This window comes from Carassius carassius, chromosome 35, assembly GCF_963082965.1.
Source record: "Carassius carassius chromosome 35, fCarCar2.1, whole genome shotgun sequence".
Taxonomy (NCBI): Eukaryota; Metazoa; Chordata; class Actinopteri; order Cypriniformes; family Cyprinidae; genus Carassius; species Carassius carassius.
Genome location: NC_081789.1, coordinates 13,219,940 through 13,240,533, shown reverse-complemented (window position 1 = coordinate 13,240,533; position 20,594 = coordinate 13,219,940). Strand labels below are relative to the sequence as shown.

The 20,594-nt window shown below is 36.7% G+C and overlaps 1 protein-coding gene across 12 annotated transcripts in view; it reads right to left on the bottom strand.

Moving 5' to 3' along the window:
* The window catches only part of LOC132115999 (eyes absent homolog 1-like), a 52,898-nt gene that overhangs the window by 25,568 nt on the left and 6,736 nt on the right, over nucleotides 1-20,594 (bottom strand). Inside the window, exons 1-7 of one of the 12 annotated variants that reach the window (XM_059524489.1) lie at nucleotides 14,544-14,843; nucleotides 7,992-8,119; nucleotides 7,373-7,438; nucleotides 5,239-5,316; nucleotides 3,379-3,445; nucleotides 2,867-3,012; nucleotides 1,412-1,549 (exon numbers count right to left, since the gene is read on the bottom strand). In XM_059524489.1, coding sequence (XP_059380472.1) covers nucleotides 1,412-1,549; nucleotides 2,867-3,012; nucleotides 3,379-3,445; nucleotides 5,239-5,316; nucleotides 7,373-7,438; nucleotides 7,992-8,115 — 619 coding nt within the window. In that variant the 5' untranslated portion in view covers nucleotides 8,116-8,119; nucleotides 14,544-14,843. Of the gene's footprint in view, nucleotides 1-1,411; nucleotides 1,550-2,866; nucleotides 3,013-3,378; nucleotides 3,446-5,238; nucleotides 5,317-7,372; nucleotides 7,504-7,991; nucleotides 8,120-9,238; nucleotides 9,315-14,543; nucleotides 14,844-20,594 lie in introns of those variants that run through there. The other 11 variants (XM_059524490.1, XM_059524486.1, XM_059524488.1 and 8 more) reach the window with 11 other exon arrangements.

The window sequence follows — 20,594 nt, the reverse complement described above, 5'->3', positions numbered from 1 at the left end:
TCGCTCTACTAGGGTTATGGGACAGCAGTTGGTATCATATAGATGGGGGTCTACATTTGGCTACCATGTTGAGTCTCTTCCTCTGAGTCCAGACCTGCCTAATCGATGAGGCACAGAGAGGAAGCCAATAGAGACAGACTGGCCTGGTTAATGGTCATCTGTCATCTGCTCTTGCAGTTAGTGGCTAATTTGTTTATGGGTGCGTGTGAAAGGAAGACTGAAGGCACCACAGTTTCTGACTTACAAAAAACTCAATGCAGTGTCGTTGTGAAATGACAGTTAAAGAGGTATTTCATGCTACAAATGGAAATTCTATCATTATTTACTTGCCATTATGTAATTCCATACCTGTATGCATTTATTTTTGGTAAAAAGAAGTTTGACAAAGATGGTCACCATTAACTGTCACTTATTTCTTTTGAAAAAAAAGGGATCATGTGAAGATGATCTCCTATAGTTTGGAGTGATACGAGGGTTTTTTTGGGGGGGGGGTGAACTATATCTTCAAGGACCATTCTTGCCAAATTTTGATGAGCATTCATTGGCTTTTACTTAAGGTCTATGTTGATTTTGTATCATCTGGAGGCTAAACAAGGTCCTTTAGATTGACTAAAATGACAAAAATTTGGTATCAAACACCATTGGATGCATTTTTTGGGTTCTACACTTTCATGACATTTAGTTTCATTGGACTTGAACGGTGTGAACAGGCCTTTAAACTTCTGCGGTTGGGAAAGGGTAACACTTACAACCATGGTGTTGAGGCAGCATCAGCAGAAGCAGAACGTTTCTACTTATGAGGCATGGAAAAGAAGCTTCAACAGACCACATATGTCACATTATTACTCTGGAGAGCGTTCAGAAACGTGGAGATGTTTCTACTGTCACACATTATTTGGAGATTAGAGAGCTCAAACCGGCGCTAACTGTTGGAGGCTCGAAGAAAAACACTAGAGGGAGAAATATGGGAGAAAAAGAAGGGCAGAAAAAGACTGTTGGTTTTGGAGTAGGGACAATGTCTCAAAAAAGAAAACAACAAAACACACAGAGTTTGCCTGATGCACGTTAAATTCCCAGTACGCAAGTGTGACTTCCATGAACTGACCTCAAAGATGAGAGTCACGGGTGTTCCTTCTAAAGAAAACATACTTAAGAAAGTACAGTACATGGCCGAACGCAAAGGGGAAAAAGGGATTTTTGCCATCTGTGTTGGTTCTCTTCAGGCCTAATGCAAAAAAGACTGTGTCTAACTACAACCCAGTACAACCATCTGTCCGGGGATGTTATGAATTGGTCCGTGTCTGCCATTAATTGTGTCCTCTTTTGAAAGGGGCCAGAGAGGAATCACTGCTCTATTTTGTCACTCCACCGGGAAGAGCAGAAGAAGAAAAGAGTATAGGGTGTTCCTGACCTTGCATCTGGTAACTGTAGGGTGCTTGTCCCGTCTGAGGCGTGGAGAAGCTGGAACTGTAGCTGAGGAAGCCACTCTGGCCTGGAGACTGAGCCTGGGTCAGTCCGCCCTCTGTCTTGATGCCTGCCCACAATGGACCTAAATCAGTTAGTGACACCAGAGCAGCATGATGCACAATCCTCAGTGTTACTCCTTCCACGTCAATCAAGAATAAAAGATAACGGTGGCTTGTTTCGCACTGGGCCGTGGTTCAAGCAACCTTTGCATTGAAGTGTTTGTGCCAAACTCAGCATGGACTTCCAAGAATTGGCTGGTTGGAGTTAAAACAAACCTGCTTTTTGATTAGATTGAATCAGGCCCAATGCAGGTTTGCATTTTGCTTCCACTCAAACAAACACATGAACTCTCGGAAGCGTATTTTGAGATTATTCTACCTAAACAACATTTTCTGTGTGCATATTTTCACAAAGGTTTTCATAACGTTCAAAACCCTAGAAAAGCATTTCTAGCTTTAATTGGGCTCTCACAGTGTATAGACAAGGAATTGGAATCTTTATATCTCTCTTATCTGTCAAACTAGCAAAAAATTAGTAACTGTCTAAAGGAGACACAGAGTCTGCATATGCAAAACAAAAGGTCAGCAGAGTCCCAAGGTGGGAAAAGGGGCGACTAAGGGCTGAGGTAAGCATAAGCCTAATCTTAGTGATCAGCACATTGTTAGCTAAGTTTTAGAATTGATCTTAAAGCTACATGCTAAGTATGAGACAAAAGGTGCATTCCGTATGACAGGGTCCCTATGCAGTGTTCACTGCTCCCTACTCCCTATGCAAGAATATCCATTGAAGTGGACTTCTTTATCAATAATTGCTCATTTAGAATGCCCTAGAACGTCAGCAAAGAATGGCAATGACAAAATCATGCAGATTATGATATAACATACATATTGTAATTTATTTTACTTTCAAATTTAAATACATATAAAATACATATTGGGTTGGAATCCACTTCGCAGTCCACTTACGGTTGAATGGAACACACCAAAGATGCTACAAATGCTAAATGCTCAGATTAAACGGCATCTCATTTGATGACTTTAAATCAATTAAATGCATTAGAAGGACCAAAAACCATTAAATAATGGCCACAATTGTTAAAATTAATATTATTCCTAAAAAAAATCATAATAATAATTAATATGTTTATAAAGCTGTCCACATTTCCATCACTCTCAGTAAATAAATAAATACATTTTAAAAATGACCAAACAAATCCTAAAGCATAAAAAAAAAATCAAATGAAGAATAATTGTTTTAAATAATACAAATAAATTTCGTTTAATACTATGGCAGATAATATAGCAAATGCTTCATAAGTGTATCTGCTTGAGTGAAAAGCAAAGCACAATCTGAAATGCAAAGCTTTAAAGAATGGAAAAGAACGAACTGAGTCAATTACCATAGGCTGGAATCGCATAGGGCTGTCCTGGCTGAGGGTACGTGCCATAGGCAGCAGCCTGCTGCATTCCTGTGGTGTATTGCGTCTGTCCGTACGCGGCCATATTTTGGGCGGAAGGAGTCGGAAGAATGTGTGGATAGGGTCTGCTATTTAAGAGCAAAATAAGAGAAAAGGGAGACATGTATTTTTACCCAAAAGCCCATATCGAAAAATTTGCTCAAAGACAAATTCTCTGTGATTCTGCTACTTAATCATAAATATTTGGCCAAGCTATGAAACGGAGAAAAATCTAGCCATTTAGCAGCTGATATACATTGTGAAAGAAAAATAAATCACAAGGAACATTTTTTGCAAGATAATAATTACAACAGATTTTGGAATACGCAAGCTGCAGACATCAATGAAAACAAAGCAACTGGAGAGTCCAGAATCTGGCAGAAGGATCTAATTAAAGGCCCAAATGAAGTTGGATGCTGCTTATTTTTTTTAAAGAAAAATAAAAGAAGCCTTACTTGGAAGGGTAAATCTGGGGAGAGAACTGGTGAGTTTGTCTTGGGCTGAAGCCACTGGTTCCAATGGCTGTGGAGAGTTAAAAAGAAAAGAGGCAAGCACATATTCAAACATTAAAAAATAAGGTAAATATTATTCTTTGCCAACAGAACTTCTGGAGTCCAAGGAAACAGTAATTACATTGCATTACACTATTTATTTCTCTAACCTTATTTTAGGTTGAAAAATTAAGAGCAATAATGAAGGAAAATAATCAGGTAATATAGGAGCATTTTCTGCTGACTGTATACATAAAAACCTACACAGGATGGAAAGGCCTAGTGTCCACAAACAGGCACACACACGGAGCTGGGAATGATATATAGCCGCACACACTGGAGGGTTTAAAGTAGACCGTACAATGAGAAATCAGCGGGCCTGATTACAGGTAAGTAGTACACACAAGGAGCCTTCATTAGAATCATACTGGCCCTGTGGTTCCCAATCCTTAATGACGGTGTGGAGGGCCATTCAGTTAGCTCACACAAACCATACAGCAACATGAGATCTTTTGATGTGCCAGTGAATGCATGGCTTAAGTTTTGAAAATTGCACTCAAATTGTAGTGCCAATATAAAAGGTACATCTCTTTGCCTCAAAAAATTAATGAAAAGGTTAATACAATTATTTGTATTTTTTAATTTTAATTAGTTTTTTTTATATTGTTTGAAATTAAAATTATTATACAGTTAAATTATACAAATGTATATTTTTTCTGTATTATATATTTATATTTATTATTATTACTATTCTTTTTTATTACTACTATTTATATAGTGTAATATTAAAAGTTGGACTTTTTATTAAAAAATATTACTTAATTTAATTTTACACTAAAACACCAACAATACTGTCCAATACAAATAGAATAGAATAGAATAGAATAGATGTATATATATTTTTACCTATGTGTTACATCTTATTTTTTTAATAATAACTATTACTAATACTATAACTAGACTTACTACTTACTATTGCTGTTTTTAGACTGCTAAATATAAATTGGTCCTTTGTAAATTCCCATTTTGTAGGGTTTGGATGTCTTTTCTTTAGGGTCTAGGTTTTACGAATATTGCAATTTTCTTGCCTTGCATGTATAATTGGCTGTGACATCTAAAGTAAGGGTTAGTTAAGGAGCTCTTGCTCTATGTAACTTTATTCTTTGCACCTTGAAACCAGGACCTTTTCCCCACACTTCAGCACCTGGTCTGGGAAAACACTGAACCTCTACACAACTATATCCCAAGCCATGATTTATATGAGTCTAACATAAAGGTATCAGGTACTTAGTCAAATAGGTAGGGAAATAAGACAAATTAGCAGGAATGTAATACTTTATGAAGAGTTCTCACATTTGCTTTGTAAGTAATGTGAGGAGTCTATAACATGGAGTAGACCTACCTAAATTTGTATGCTTAAGTTTGAAAATAGACCATTGAGAGTATAAAATTTTTGACACAAAGCAATAGAGCGGGTTTTGTGGCTCTAAAATGTCTTAGCAATGGAGTACAAATAGGCATTTAATATCACTTAACATCTCCCATCTTATAAAACTTTATAAAGTTTTGAGGTTTTGAACGGCATTTCATAATTTACAAGTCGTGCATCTAAGACCCATAGGATGTATGGGCCACCGATGGGGTGTCACTCGATTAGGGCTGAGAAGGGGGATGGGAGGGTCAGCCTGGGAACTGAGACAGAGCCTCACACTACTAGAGCTGGAGCCACAGAGCCACTTCCTGGGCCTCTGCTTATCAGTAATCCATCTGTAGAATCATCTCCCACCAGTCAGCTCTACAGCTTTGAGTGTGTGCGTTTCGTACCTGATCCTGAGAAGCTGTCTAGAGAGCCGTCTGCTACAGAGGTGTTGATTTCACTGCTGCTCATTGGCTCTGTTTTAACTGCAAGCAGAAGGAAAGCAGAGCATTTGTGAGCTGCACTGGTAAAGCCGGTTGTCAGTCACACTACAGGCAAATGCCTTTCTGCTTGTAAAATCAACATACTTAATCTTAAAGTAATGCGTGAATTAAAGCATTGCCAAAAAGCAAACTTTTGTAATGCCAAGTGCTCATCCAGATAGTTTTATTGCCTCACAATGTGGAAAGGATCATTAGGTGGTTGGGTATTGTAAGGGTGGCATAATGAAGTGGGCTTCTATTGAGATAATAGAGCTTTCAGGTTTCAACAGCTCTTTCCTGGGTAGCTCATAAGAGAGGCCTACAATTTAAGCTAATCTCTTCTACAAATAATACAAGGACACTTCCCTTCCAATACACACAGCTCTTGTGTTGATTTAAGGACAATAGCCATACTAAACATTATTATTTAAATGCATAAACCAATCTACTTCTGACAGAATGACATGTAAACATCAAAGATCAGAGAGTAGATAAATATATAGTATCATAAATAAATTATTTATTTATTTTTAATTTATATATATATATATATATATATATATATATATATAGAGAGAGAGAGAGAGAGAGAGAGAGAGAGTTTGGATTCAGTCTATTCCTTTCTTTTCCTTTCTTTTTTTTATTTGTTGTTGTTGAAAGAAATCCATTACAAAAGATTCTGTTCTAAACATATCACAAAAATATTACATAGCACAACTGTTTTCAACATTTATATTAATAAGAAAATATTGTTTAACATCGTATCAGCATATCAGAATGATTTCTGAATGATGGCTGAATTTAGAAGAAATGGTTGCTTAAAGTCTGGCTTTGCCATCACAGGAATCCGTTAAGAAATATATAAATAATATTTTTCTATATTTTTCTATCTATCTATCTATCTATCTATCTATCTATCTATCTATCTATCTATCTATCTATCTATCTATCTATCTATCTATCTATCTATCTATCTATCTAAACATTCAGTTTAAATTGTAACAATATTTCAAAGCATTACTGTTTTTACTGTATGTTTGATTAAATGTATGCACCCTTGGTGAGCATAAGAGACTTCTTTCAAAAACATTAAAAAGCTTTACCAACTCCAAACTCTGAATGCTATACTCTTATTTATTTATTTACTTTTTAAAAATTGAAAACGATGTATTCTAAATATCATTAGTCACTTGTTTTCTTACCGGAAGGGTTTTATGTAGCATCAAGGGAAAACAGGCAAAAAAGGTGGAATTTAATGGCAGGAGTAAACTGTGGAATGCATGGACGTGCAGCAAAATTGATATGTCAAGGCAATGCATGGTGTATAAAATGCGTTTGACCCAACCGCTCCGAACTACAATGAGGGCAACCGGGAGACGATTTCACAGCATTTAGACAGGCCCGGATCTTTGAAATGAATCCATTTCTGTCTCAGGAGTGGGTGGGGTGGAGGTTTACATTTATGAAAGCAAAATTCACAATGTGGGTACAGAGTCATGCCCACTGAAATCCCTCATGGCTGAGGTAGCCATCAGCTTGTCATGTCGAACATGTTGCAGCTATGCTCTCCCTCAAAGGAACACATGTCGATGGGGAGCGGTTTGAATACGTCCCAACACTCCCCCCACCCCTCCTTCTCGAAGGGATACGGGAAAATAGTGGCACGGCACATGCAGAAACTAGTGCAGTCAAGTCTCATCACATACCACACATAACCATAAACCATCCTGCAGAACATCAAATAAAAAGCTAAACGCACATTACGTGTGCCCGCAGATTTTTAACCATTCATTGATGGTCTGGAATCATAGCCAAAAAGTCTCAAACCATGCTTTCAACAGATTCACCATAACACAACACAGAATGCCAAACAAGAGTCCAAATGAAAGGCGCAATAGTTGAAGAGATGTGAGCGCATCAAATTGGCTTTTCACATTTGTGAATACAATCAGATGGAATTGTTAGGATTGCCTCAGGCTGAAATGACTATATAACGCATGTAATTTCACATATGACGCCAAGTATTGTCCTTTCATTGTTTCGCCAGAACTGCACAAACCTGCAGCAGACTGTGAACTAGAACTTAACAACCAGTCAGCTGTGGTAAGCATAGTGATGTTATCACCTATAGGGAGAAAGAATGGGACAGGACACATGACAATCTGCACTGTCACAGGCTGGGCCTTATCACTGCAGAAATGGGAGAAAACCACAGTCAAGATTACATTATGTAAACTACTTCAGAGCTGAATAAAATTCTTATGGGCTGTAACATGATCCGTAAAAACATTGTAACGTCTACAGTTTATATTTTGCACGCATTGAGTCATTTTTAAAATGAAGCGCTAAAATGCACTGATGTCTTTGTAATAACTTAGGTAGAAATATAGAATTAAGATATTGTAGTGGTCAGGGAAACAGATATTTCAAACTCATGTATATTTAAATGTAATTTTATAAAAAAAAAATAAGTATATGAATCCCCTGACATGACAAGCATATCACAAATCCAACAGAGCAAAAATCTGCAGATGTTTAACATGGATTCAGCTTTTCACAACTTAACGGTGCATAAATGTTACACAAAGAGAATGGGCAGGTTAAAATCCTTGTGCGGTAGTGCTAATAAATCCACAGTAATGAAGGTATACAACCCGCCGGAGGATGTGGAGACGTACCTTCAGTGCCATTTGGTGTCATGGAATTGTTATTTATATGTGAGTTGTCGATGTTGGGACCGTTTGGGGACTCACTGCTTCCACTTACTCGACTGTGTGGACTAGCCAGATCCTGCATTTCCATAGACCTAAAAGGAAGAGACACACAAAATGGTCACATGAAACTAAATGACACATGCACACATGCTCAAACTAACAAGTACATCAAGATCTGAAATAGGAGTGATCGTTCAAAATACACAATTAACAATTACATAACATTGACAAAAAATAATTATTATATAATAAAAATCTATGTTTATTTAAAAATCCAATACTGACATTTTATGAAACTAAAATAGAATTTTAGATGCATGTAAAACAATACCTATTACCTTTATAAACTACATGAGAAAAACAGCAAAAAAGTACCATATACTTATACCATATATATATATATATATATATATATATACATATATATATATATATATATATATATATATATATATATATATATATATATATATATTATTAATTATCATTTAAATAATTTTAAAATGAAATGAAAACAAATTACATTAAAACAAGAACATTCCAGCAGCTCTTCAGAGAAATCCGTTTAAGGGCATTCCTTTGAGGAACACCAAATGACATTTGACACAAATTTAACAATTAATGAGACATCTGATGATTGATTGACTTTTAAGCATAAAAAATTAACCACCATTGTCCTGCTGCAATTTTCATACAATGCTCATTTCCCTCAGCGTTCTCTGATCTGAAACAGATATAGCCAGGGCCGTGTGTGAGAGAGAGAGATGTGTGATTGTGAGGACTCAAACCTCAACACGAGCGAATGAAGAGTTCACTACAGCATGATGTTTGCTCTGGCGAGCGTCTTAATTGTTTCTTTGTTTATGTACTGAGGGCCACGCCACTGAAAACATTATTCTACTGGCTCCATCACACACTCTCGGGATTTTATTATGCATAGCAAATGGAAGGTCAGGCCAGTGTGCGTCTGCGGTTGGATGTATGTTACGGGTGTTTGTGTGTGATGTGAATGCGGTTGCAAAACTAAAACACACATCAGTCTCCAGAAAAGCATTATTGTGCTAATTGCGCCAAAAATGTGATTCCTTGTGTGCCGGGCTGCCAGAATCAATTAGGAATGGTTGTGTCACTGCTATCAACAATCAGTTGGATTTTTATGAATAACAAAGAAGAGGAAATAAGAAACGCATTATCAGCGTAGATTATCATACCTCTTTTTAGCCTTCGTTCTTGATCGGCTATAAAATATCCGTTACAGATGGCCGCAGTTAAAACAGGGAAAAAAATTATTCATGCCATAGAGATGTTAAAACTCAACGTGCTTTTTTCAGTACCGTCTGTTTCTGACACAAAGCTTATATGTCAAATGTTTTCCTTCACTAACACCTCTAACTCTCTCTGTCTTGATTCTTTCAAATGTCCAGCAGTTTACAAAAACTTCCAGACACCTTCTCCTAATGTGTCTCAAGCCGTTGAACTTTACTAAACAAGTGGCTGCTTTTCAGTGATGCTGCTGGCAGCAAATCAGCTCCCTCTTACCTGAAAATGGACGGACCTCAACCATTTATGTCAAATAGTGTTTTACCTCACTTTCTTTCTTTCTCCCTATCCCCTTTTCCACCTGCCAGTACCCTAAAAACAATATCGCTCCTTGTTATTTCAGCTTGATGTCTCTGTGAAGAGCCATCCGTGACACAATAGACGATGTCTGAGAAAACATTTTTGTTATCCTCGCACAGAATGGCAAGAGAGGAGTCAGTGGAACAGAGAGGCACATTGTCTGTAGGCTCAACCCCTCCACCGTGGTTTCCTCCTTCCAGGTCTTCCCTCCTCCCAGCAGAATGATGGAAAGGTGATTCATCATTGGTCTACGACAGCTGCAAACTGGATTAGTCCTCCCCCAATCAACATGCAAAGCGGCTTAGCCAAGGTAAGCAGCAAAGGGAGGGGTTAGTGACCGGGGGGGGGGGGGGCGGTTTTGGGCGAGCCAGCCAGGGGCGCCTGCTCTAGGTCGCTGCCGCTGTTTCCTCTGGAAGTGTAGGGAAGGGGGGTCAAGGCTAAGAGAGATGGGACTTTGTTGAACAGAAGCTAGTCAAGCATGGCACCCCTAGCATCTTTCATCTGCAATTGACACTATCTGAAATTTATCTACACTCCCGCTCCAGGCGCACTGACAGTTCCTAATGATGGTCAGAGGGATGACTGGGACTTCGCTTGAGGGTTTGGGGGACAAATAGATACTACTGATTGCATCTTCTACAATAAGACATAGTGAAACTTATTGGGTGTATCTTGCATAAGAAGTCGGAGTTGAACGTATTAAGTGCATCTCGTACAGATGGAGTGGAACCTATGGGGCCACATATGTTTTCTATGATACTTCAAATGCTACAATTACTCTTTTTAGCTGACAATTATGTTCTGCCGTCCACTACTGCACTGATACCTGTGGCGCTATTACCCAATGTTAGTCCGGAGCTGAATTGTTGGATCTAGGTCACGGTTATTCGGCCTTTCCACCAAATTGTCTGAAAAATCCCTGCATGAATTTTTAATGGTAGGCTGTTTTCATGATGTAGTAACCCGAGCTGTTTGGTCTTGGTTTTTTTTGCCCCCCCTCTTCCCACAATGGCCATGCTGTGATGAATAATGGTCAAGTTTTTTCCCAAATGTCTCCTTCTCTTGACCCCGTCTAGTCATTTTAACACAGTTTTGTGCTCTAAAGTCATTCTTTACATCACCCTAAGCTTGGGAACATTACTTTGGCTTTCTATAAAAAGTCCAGCACAAGCTGTTTCATTGCAAGACAAGGGAGATAAAGAAGGAAGGATATAAAGAACTTGCCACGGCCTGCATTCAGCGCCCTGAGCTTACGAGGCATTACGCATGCCTGTCTCACGGCAAAGCCCCTCATCCAGCAGGTGATTTTTCACCAGGTGAACGGGGAAGGGAGGGGCCGGGGGGCTTTTAAAAGCAAAAACAAGCCCTTGTGCTGTACTGCTAAATATTTATTGTTTAAACAAAAAAGGAGTGCATTCAGCATCTTTGATGTGCGCTTGAATTCAACCTGAACTGAGCTGTCTTTGAAGCTTTCGGGAACAAAGGGTTGCATTGGAAGTGTCATCAAAAAAGCCGAACACGCTTCACTCACAACTGTTTGCACGGCTTTTTGTCTTGCTTTGCTTATTTCAAGAGCAGTTTTTTCTATCGGCAAACACCGCCAGGCTTTTAACATTGATCATTGTAGAGCACGCGGGTTGTCTGAGCCGCTCCGTCACAGATGAGATTCACCTGAATACTTCAATTCTGATGTAATAACAAGCACAGCTGGCATATTTTGTGGTATTTATTATACTGTGGGATTATTTCTTTTTTTGTCAATTATATTTTAATTCAAATAAACTTTTCAAATTTAAAAAAGATATATTGAAATATTAGTGTCTATTCACTTTCCCCTGCCTGCTTTCCAGCCACGGTTTACAAGATTGTAATTTTATAGGGCAAGACATGCATGTCTCTTTTTGAATTTCATAGACCATGCAAAACATGTGTTGTAAGTTACTAGTTTTGAAAAACAACGCTTTAATCAAAATAACTTTAAAACAACTAATCCCAACTTAAGCTGGTCATCTGAATCCACATGGTGGCCCAGGAAAAATAAATCCACTTGCAAAGAATGTCGATGTAGACAACAATCGAACACAGATGTGACTAGAATTAGACACAGTTTACAAAATGCTACACTTCACTGGACTCTGAGAGCATAAAGCAAAGAAATGTGCACTGCCAGCAAAAGACTGATTACCTTAAGCATAAAAAAAGAACAGAATGAGAAATGCGTGTTTGTAATATCAGATTAAATTTTGTTGCAGGCATATGCTTTAAAGCCCCCCCCCCCCCCCATAACAAAATTATGTATTTAAAATTGTTAATGAACTAAAATACTAATAAAATTTAAAAAAAAAATTACATGAAAACTATCCACTTAAGATAATCAATATATACTTATCAATGAGGCCGATAAAAATGTATGTGGAAACACACACTTTATGTGGAAACACACTTGGACACATTTTCAGAAAAAAATAAATAAATAAATAAATAAAAATCTATTTGCTTTTTTAATTGTTCATTTAAACAGAGAATTTAAACTTCATTCTGTGCATCACACATGATGCAGTTCTCTTATTTGTCCCTTCCATTTTGTTCAATCTGACATGGAGCTCAAGCAATGGACAGTGAAGCTACATTAAATCTGTTAATTTGCTCAATTATTTCCAGAAGTCCATCCGATTTAAATGTCCACCAGAGAAGATTTAAGATCTTTTAAGATCTGATCAAATTCCCCCCACCGCAGTGTCACAGGAAAAAAAGCGATCACACTGCGAACACGTAAATTGTTACTGAAAAAGCATTTAATTTTAATGCATACTTTTCTTCTCAGCTTTTAATTTTACAAAAACACTCCTTTGCAATTAATTTAAATAATAAAAAAGAAAAACAGATTTTATTGTTAGACTTTAACATTTAATTTACTATTTCCCCTATTTTCTTTAATTCACAACACTAAAACCTGAATCTACACAGACACCCTAAAAGCAAAAAAAAAAAAAAGATACTCAGGCTTAGCTCATCCTCTGCTTCTCTGCTTAAGTAAACAAACTCCTTGATTACATGTAAACAAACACAAAGGATTTGTTAATGTAGAAGAGCCGTAATCAATTGAGCTTCTCAGCCCTTATTTCCTTCTCCCTGAGCGACATTTTCCTGAGACCAACGGTGGCATGTTAACAAAATAACACTCTACTGTATTTAGTAAACAACTAATCGCCACAAACTGTTTCCGCTGTCTCTATCTCGTAAACAGTGGAGCGCAGCAGTTTCAATTAACCCTGTGTCTTTCACCGTGCACCGTTTCCAGCTCGGCCGCACACATACGGAATGCATTGGGCCTTCAGCAAACAATGGCACATCGTTGGGCTGAACGCATGAGGGCTTATCAGAAAGAGCTTAATGCAGTCGAACTTATACCATATTAAAACAAATACAGTGTGTAAACAGTCCAAATCAAGCAGCCCATTATGAGGTAATTAGATAAGCGGGGTTATTGTGCGAAAGGAACACAGAGATAAAAGCGGCTGGAGGCAACACCGTATTAACACACTCTGGAAAAATCAACGCAAGCCGGGAAACAGCTGCCGTGGGATGGCTTTTCAATTATTAAAAAAGAAAAGCAGATTTAAAAAACAATTTCCATTGCTTCTTTACTAAATTATTGTACAACAACTTAAAATTACAAGACTAAAGTAAGAACAACATTATCCATTTTGAGAAATATTTACAAGTCCTGCATAATTTGAACAGATAACACAAAATGCTAAATTCTCAAAGAAACTTCCTCATTCTCCCATAGGAAACAACTCTTTCAAAAATGTACGGGTGTCTTGGTTTTGGTGGCTGCCTGCTGATGTCTTACAAGACACCAGTCTGCCTGTCTGTCTACCCTAAAGCATTCCTGCCTGCAGCAGATGGCATTGGATGTCAACTGCTAAAACTGAAATGGTTTTGTTTATTCTGCCAGCGGAATAGAATCTTGGGTTTTACTTGTTGGATGAAAAATAGAAACTTATTGTCTAGGACTCAAAATGGGGTCATTATTTACAATGCAATCTCTTATTTCATTGCCTTGTACTCCTGTTTTAAAATATCAAAATGTAGTCCCCATCTGAGGGCTAAGGAGATGTAAAAAGGTGAATCTGAAACGGGTGAAGGTGTGAATCAGGTGCGCGAGCTCTCAGGTGTGAGAAAGAGTCACTGGGGATTTAAATTTGAGCGGCAAATGGTGAAAGTGACATGATGCATCTTAAAGACTTAAAACTGTTTAAGCTAGATTTTATAAGGAATTTTATGTTAAAATAAAAAGTGTGTATTCATTTAATTTTTTTTTATAAAACTGAAATTGCTAATTTCTAGGAACATGAACTCAGAATACTATACAATGTATTGCATTTTTTAAAAGATTAAATGCTTTACATGTATAAACTGCAATTAGCTTTTATGAACAGTGATATCAATGAATAAATTATAATCTGACAATATATACTACAGCAACATAACTTTTTTAACCTATTGAAAATGGTATTACTGACATAAGTAGTTTTATTTTTATATTTTACAGTCTTTTATTAGGTTGAATAAAGTAAACCGACACTATTGAGGATTAAAAAGTACATTAAGTGTAGATAAAAAAAATAAAATAAAAAAAAGATTAGAGAAAACTTCATAATGTTTCCGGTTTTGAGGGACTGCAATTTTGTCATTCAAACATCTCCTGATTGACGAACATAAAAATATCAGAAAGTGTTTTTAAAAAAAATATTTCAATTTAATTTAGATCTTGATTATGTTATCACAGCTGCAAATACCCATGTAACTCTAAAAATTATGTGAAAAGTTCAACACGGGACGCGTTAAATAATAAAAGTAGAAGAAAAGACTAATCAAAATAGTACTCACTACAATGATGGTAGAATCCTTGCACTTTTTCTTTTATTCCTCCCTTTTTTGCAATCTTCTGTTGAGTGTCTGTCCGTTCCAGAGCAAATAAAGTAGTTTAAAAAAAAAAATAAACTTCTCTCAGAGTTGGTTTTAAACGCAGATTAGCGATAAAAGTCAACTTTTTTCTTTTTCATTTTAAGGGTGAAAAGTCATGGAGCCCCGTGCTAGATCTCAAGAGACAGACTCCGAGCAAGAACGAGAGTTGTCCGATTACTGCTGCAGGCAGTGACTAGCTAGTGTCTGACGAAGAGAAAAAAAAAGAGTGAAGGAGAGAGAGCCAGTTGAGAGAGACAGAGGGAGGGAGGGAGCTTGCAGTTTGAAAGCGCAGAAAGTTGCTCACTTCTCTCTTTCACAGGAAGACTTTAGTTTGGAGGAGGCACTGGGGAGTTTTCTTCACACCAGTCCTCCATATGTCATTCGCTCACAGCTTTAAGCAATATAGCCTTCCTCTAGATTGTATCAGTGATCCTAAAACAATGAAACAGCAGATCCTGCATGTATCTCTGCAAGTCTGCTGGATCCTGTGGCTCTGCACACACACAGCCCCAGGGCACAGCTTTTTTCCTCTCTCTCTCTCTCTCTCTCTCTCTCTCCCGTTTATTTTTATTTTCTTCTTCCCACAAACCGGCTCTTTTTTGTGGCTGATTCTCTCTGGTTTGTCCCTGACAAAAGGATCCTAGTAGGCATGCATTATGTAAATATAGTTTGTAAATGATGGAGGTGATTTTATTGGAGCAAACTGGCTCGTCCGATCAGCGTTATAGTGGAAGCCCTCCATCAACAAGTAGACTGTTCACTGCTGTTTGCAAGGTAATGACTGCTGTCTGTCTTCTCCAGCTTATTACTTCATTTGTTTCCAAAGTTTACCTTCACTGCTTCCTCACAATGGAATACTACCAATTGCAATCTATTACATAAAGAAATGCATTCCTATTGTGGAATTTATACATTATTATATACATAAATATACACATTTACACTGAAATAAAGATGCATACACATGTATTAAAATATAACATGCAATTCCATTTATTTTTAAATGTAAATAGATCGATAGCTAGATAGATAGCCAGATATGTTAATATGTAATATATATTTGTATATATATATATATATATATATATATATATATATATATATATATATATATATATATATATATACATATATATATATATATATATATATATATCTGCCATTCACCTCAGTATAAATAGACCCAAGCTTGACTTCTCATAATCTAGATGTGGTGCTACTAAAGCAGTTGTCATGCAAATGCACAGGCATTTACGCTACAGATGTGCCTACAGGTAAAAGCCAGCGTTTCACATTTCAGCCTGAGAAAATTAAATATATTGCATTTTGAAGAGGCTCTTGATAACTCAATAGACTAATAAATGCAGAGGGGATCTCAAGTAACTATTCGCCATAGCTGAGGGGTATATACGCCAATCGAGTTATAACCCCCTCTCTCGCACATAAAATTAACTTTCAATTTAATTTTGCAGATATATTTTAAAATTGCACAGCATAATTATCCCAAGCTCTTTGTCTCCCAAACAAACACTTTCAATTTCCCCTAAGCAAAGCTTTAACGTCAACGGAAAGGTATGTTTCACATTACTGTACCGTAACTATAAATAGCACAATATCAGGTGAAAGATCTCTCATAATATTCAATAAGACTGAGATTAAGATTCTGAGAGATATATTGACTCACTTAAATGAAAGGCCATGAATAACTTAACTGAATTAATATCATGGGGAAATAAACAAATTGCTAGTTTCAAAGTCGAAAGCTAGTTTCAAAGTTCTGATAATTTGGTTTATCATATTGTGTAATATTGTTGTGTGAGAATATTCTAATATATTTAGTTCTGAAATCTAAGCCTCAACAGCCTTATTTTTCCACTAGAATTAAAGACTTAGCAAAACGGCCCTTTAGAATTAGACAATCAAGCTCGCGATGTTCCTATTATGTGCCCGCGGTGGACTTAACAAAGATGCATTGATAGTCCTAGACTGACATCAGTGCTAAAACATTACTTGCCAAAAACTATATCACGCTAGAAACATGAGAAGTGGGTAAGATTAAAAGTGAAGCCGTTCTTTATTAAGGATTATGTCGATGGGATCCTGTAGTCTTACTGGGAGGCTGCAGAGATGTAGGCTTGAAATCTAGACACATGGGGGGATCTACAGTGTCCTGCATTGCACCAGGGGTTATCAAGAAATTATGTCACAAATGCATAATTATGCTGTGATTCATTGCATTGCCCACAGCTGACCCACTAAAAGCAACTGGCTGAAGTTGAGCTACTCATTACTCACTAAAGTAATTCAGCTGAAAGACAATAAATGGATGCCCTGATGGTATGTCATTATTGTTATTGTATAGCACAATTACACTTCTTCAAACTACGAGCAATTTCTGCTTTGAGAAAACTGAGAAAATATACAGCCTTTGTGATGCTAATAATGCTAATGCTAACCCACACAACAACACTGGTTGTTTGCAATCCGCTAGCAGAGTGTTTACACAATGTCACACTTCGAGGAGATCGAGTTGCTTTTTCTGCCCGTCTCCCAGAACATAAAACTCTAAAGCTTCCCCCAAGATACGAAACCTGAACTTCAGTTTGTGAATAATGAAAGCAACTTTTTACACATTTCACATAATATTTACCTACTAACGAGAGGGAAAAATAATTCTGGCCCTCTAAATTCATGTCCCTGACAGGAGGAGGATGGGAGAGTTGGCTCTGTGGAGATCTTACCAAGCCGTCAAACAGCTGATATTGGATATTTTCTTCATTCTTTAAAGGATTATTTTCATAGTGAGTAAGTTTTTTGCTTTAAATAACCGAGCTACAAAAAAACTGACTACAGACACCTTTGGTGTAAATCAACAGATCCTAAACAATGAACATTTTACTAATAGTTTAAAAGATAATTCACCAGGGAGAAAATAAAAGAGTTACTTACTAATCACAGTCAATTTAATGGCATATTTAGCATGAGTTTATGAGGCCATTTAGCACAGTCCCTTATTATATAATCTGTACAGTAAAGTTGAGGTAAACCTTAAGATAATACAAGATTTTTCCAAGACTTTCCAAGATATGTATATTATATGCAGTGTTGGAAAAAGTCTGTTGTGTTTATATTGTCTTATGTACAAATCCTTATTGTCATTTTCTGGGTTGATTTTTTTTTTTAAAGGAAGAAATTAAATTGGGCAATCATGCATTCAACTGACCATAAAAAGATTACTATTTTAACCAATTATTTTCTTTTAAACTTTCCTTTTAAACAAGAATCCTGAAGAAAAAAAAAAAAGAAAAAAAAAAAGTTTTTCCACAAAATATCAATCAGCACAATTGTTTTCAACAGTGATAATAATAAAAAATGTTTCTGGAGCAGCAAATCAGCAAATCTGAATTATTTCTGAAGGATTGTGTGACACTAAAGACTAGAGCAATGACTGCTAAAAAAAATAAGCTTTTCATAACAGGAATAAATTACATTTTAAAATATATTTAAATAGAATATACTTTAAATTCTAATAATATTTCACAATATAGCAATTTTCTACTGGATATTTGATCAAATAAATGCAGCCTTGGTAAACAAAAAATACTTTTTACCGACCCTACTGAATGTTTAAACAGCAGTGGTTTAGATATGACGAATAAAGACAAATAAAAAGGATTCTAATTGTAATCTGAAAAACTCAATCCAGTGCTGTTGCATTCAGAAGTAATGGGCAAAGCTAAATTCAAACACAATGTATGAGACATTTTATGGATTATTCGACTCCATCAGTGGGTGTTTTTCTCTCCTACTGCCTGATCCCACAGACTGCATCATCAATCTCCAAAACTACATTTGCTGATCCAACCTGCAGTGCTTAATTTCAGGAGAACCAATCAGACAGAATCTGCTCGACGGAGCACCATACCCACTGTTCAAAAACCGGCTTCATTTGACTCTAGGGCAATCTTTGATGATGATGACGAGTTGTCACCACAATAAAGATTTCTACAGCACAGACAGATAATTTTAAAGCCCCCTAAGGTAAATTAAAGCAAGCAAAGAGCTTTCAAGTGGTGGATAAAAGCTGCAGTGAAGCTCCATTTCTCTATAAACAAACATCACGTTCATCTGCTAGAACTACTGGAAGTATGTTCATACGTCATGCCTTTGAAACAACTGGATTTCTCCTCATCAGAATAATTCAGCTGGTCAACTTCAAAAGAGCGCTGAATAAATCGAAATTTGCAATCATGGGAAAGACGAACTGGAGAACAACCAAAAAGATGATACATATGTTTCATATTCAGTTAGTGGCTTTCATTCGATTGCAACTCATCAGTGTGAATTTCCAACTACAATGATGTTTGTATTTTAAAAAATCAGAGACGTAAAAAAAAAACATCAATGCCGACAGTGTGTTTGTTTAAGAGCGGCAACAAAGGACACTTCTACCCATGAGTGCACTGCAGACCGCACTTTATGAGGATCCAAGCACACCTGGTGAAGTTCTATGAGGGCCCTCTGAACCTCAAGAAAGGAGGTTTATTACTCTCTAGGGCTCTGAAAAAACAGCAAAACAAGCGAACTGCAGAGACCTATTACTCAGAAAGAGACATCACAGAGGATCATGGTGATATACAGGACATACTCCCTACTGGAGTGTTTATTTAAATGCTGTACTCGAGCCATTGGCTGTCGTTAAAAAGAAGAGAAAGAAGGGCAAGGTTTGAAGTAACTTCAGATGTTTATATTTTCAATCAAGATTACACTCATTGCATTTAAATGCATTTTTAAATGCATTTAAAAAAAAAAATGTTAGTCCATTCACTACCCTGGCCGTATTTCTACTGTTCTGGCAGTGGTGATGTTGACAAACTAAATTACCAAATAAGTTGCAGGTGCTGTAAGTCACAATGTCATATGAAACCACACAATGCCTCAATGTAGAAATCAAGCACTGTCTACATCAACTAAAAGAGTGGCACCAAGTGCCACAAAAAAACTACTGGTCAGGTGTATAAACAAAAACACTACTTAACTTACTTGCATTTAAAAAAATTAGTGTTTTTTAGAAAAATTATTTAAGAAGTTTATACTTCTATTCAGCAAGAATACATTCAATTGATTGAAATGTTACAGTAAAGACTGTTCAGAACAAATTCTAATAAATGCTGTTAATTTCAACTTTCTATCAAGCAAAGAATGCTTAAAAAAATAAATATCTTGAATTCCACATAAACATTAAGCAGAACAACTACAAGGAATGTTTCAGACCGTATAATATATGCATATTAGAATGATTTCTGAAGGATTATATGACACTGAAGACTGGAGTAATGCCTGCTAAAATTCAGCTTTACAACACATGAATAAATTGCATTTCAAAATATAGTGAAATATAAAATAGCTAATTAAAATTGCAATAATTTTACACAAATTACTATTTTTACTGTATTTTTGATCCAGTAAATGAAAGGGAGCATAAGACACTTTTAAGAACCCTTAAAAAAAAAAAAAACTAACCTTTTGAATAGTAGTGTGTGTTTGTGTATTATTTATGGAAACATATTAAAGCATAGCATACACACACACACATAAAACATAAAAAAGAAAAAAAAACTTTTGAATGGTACAGTGTGTATGTATAATATACACATAAACCATAACTAGAATCTTAAATTCCTGAATGGGAAAGTCTGCTTGACTCCACTAAATTTAAATCAGCTGCGCTCTAAAATACCAATACGTTTGGTAATAAATTTTCAGGCCCCTTTCAAATGACTCCGAGCAAGCATGCCGGGCGTCTATAGGGACATTTGTCAGCGCTGGCCCAACTGTCTTGGTTTTGGTCAGAAATGTGGCATTCCCAGCCTTCACAGCTGCCTCCCCCAGTTGGGTCCAGGTCAGCAGAGTGCCGCGGCCAGACCGCCGCTCCCTGGCCCCCGGAATGGGCTCTCCCCTGCAGAGAGGACA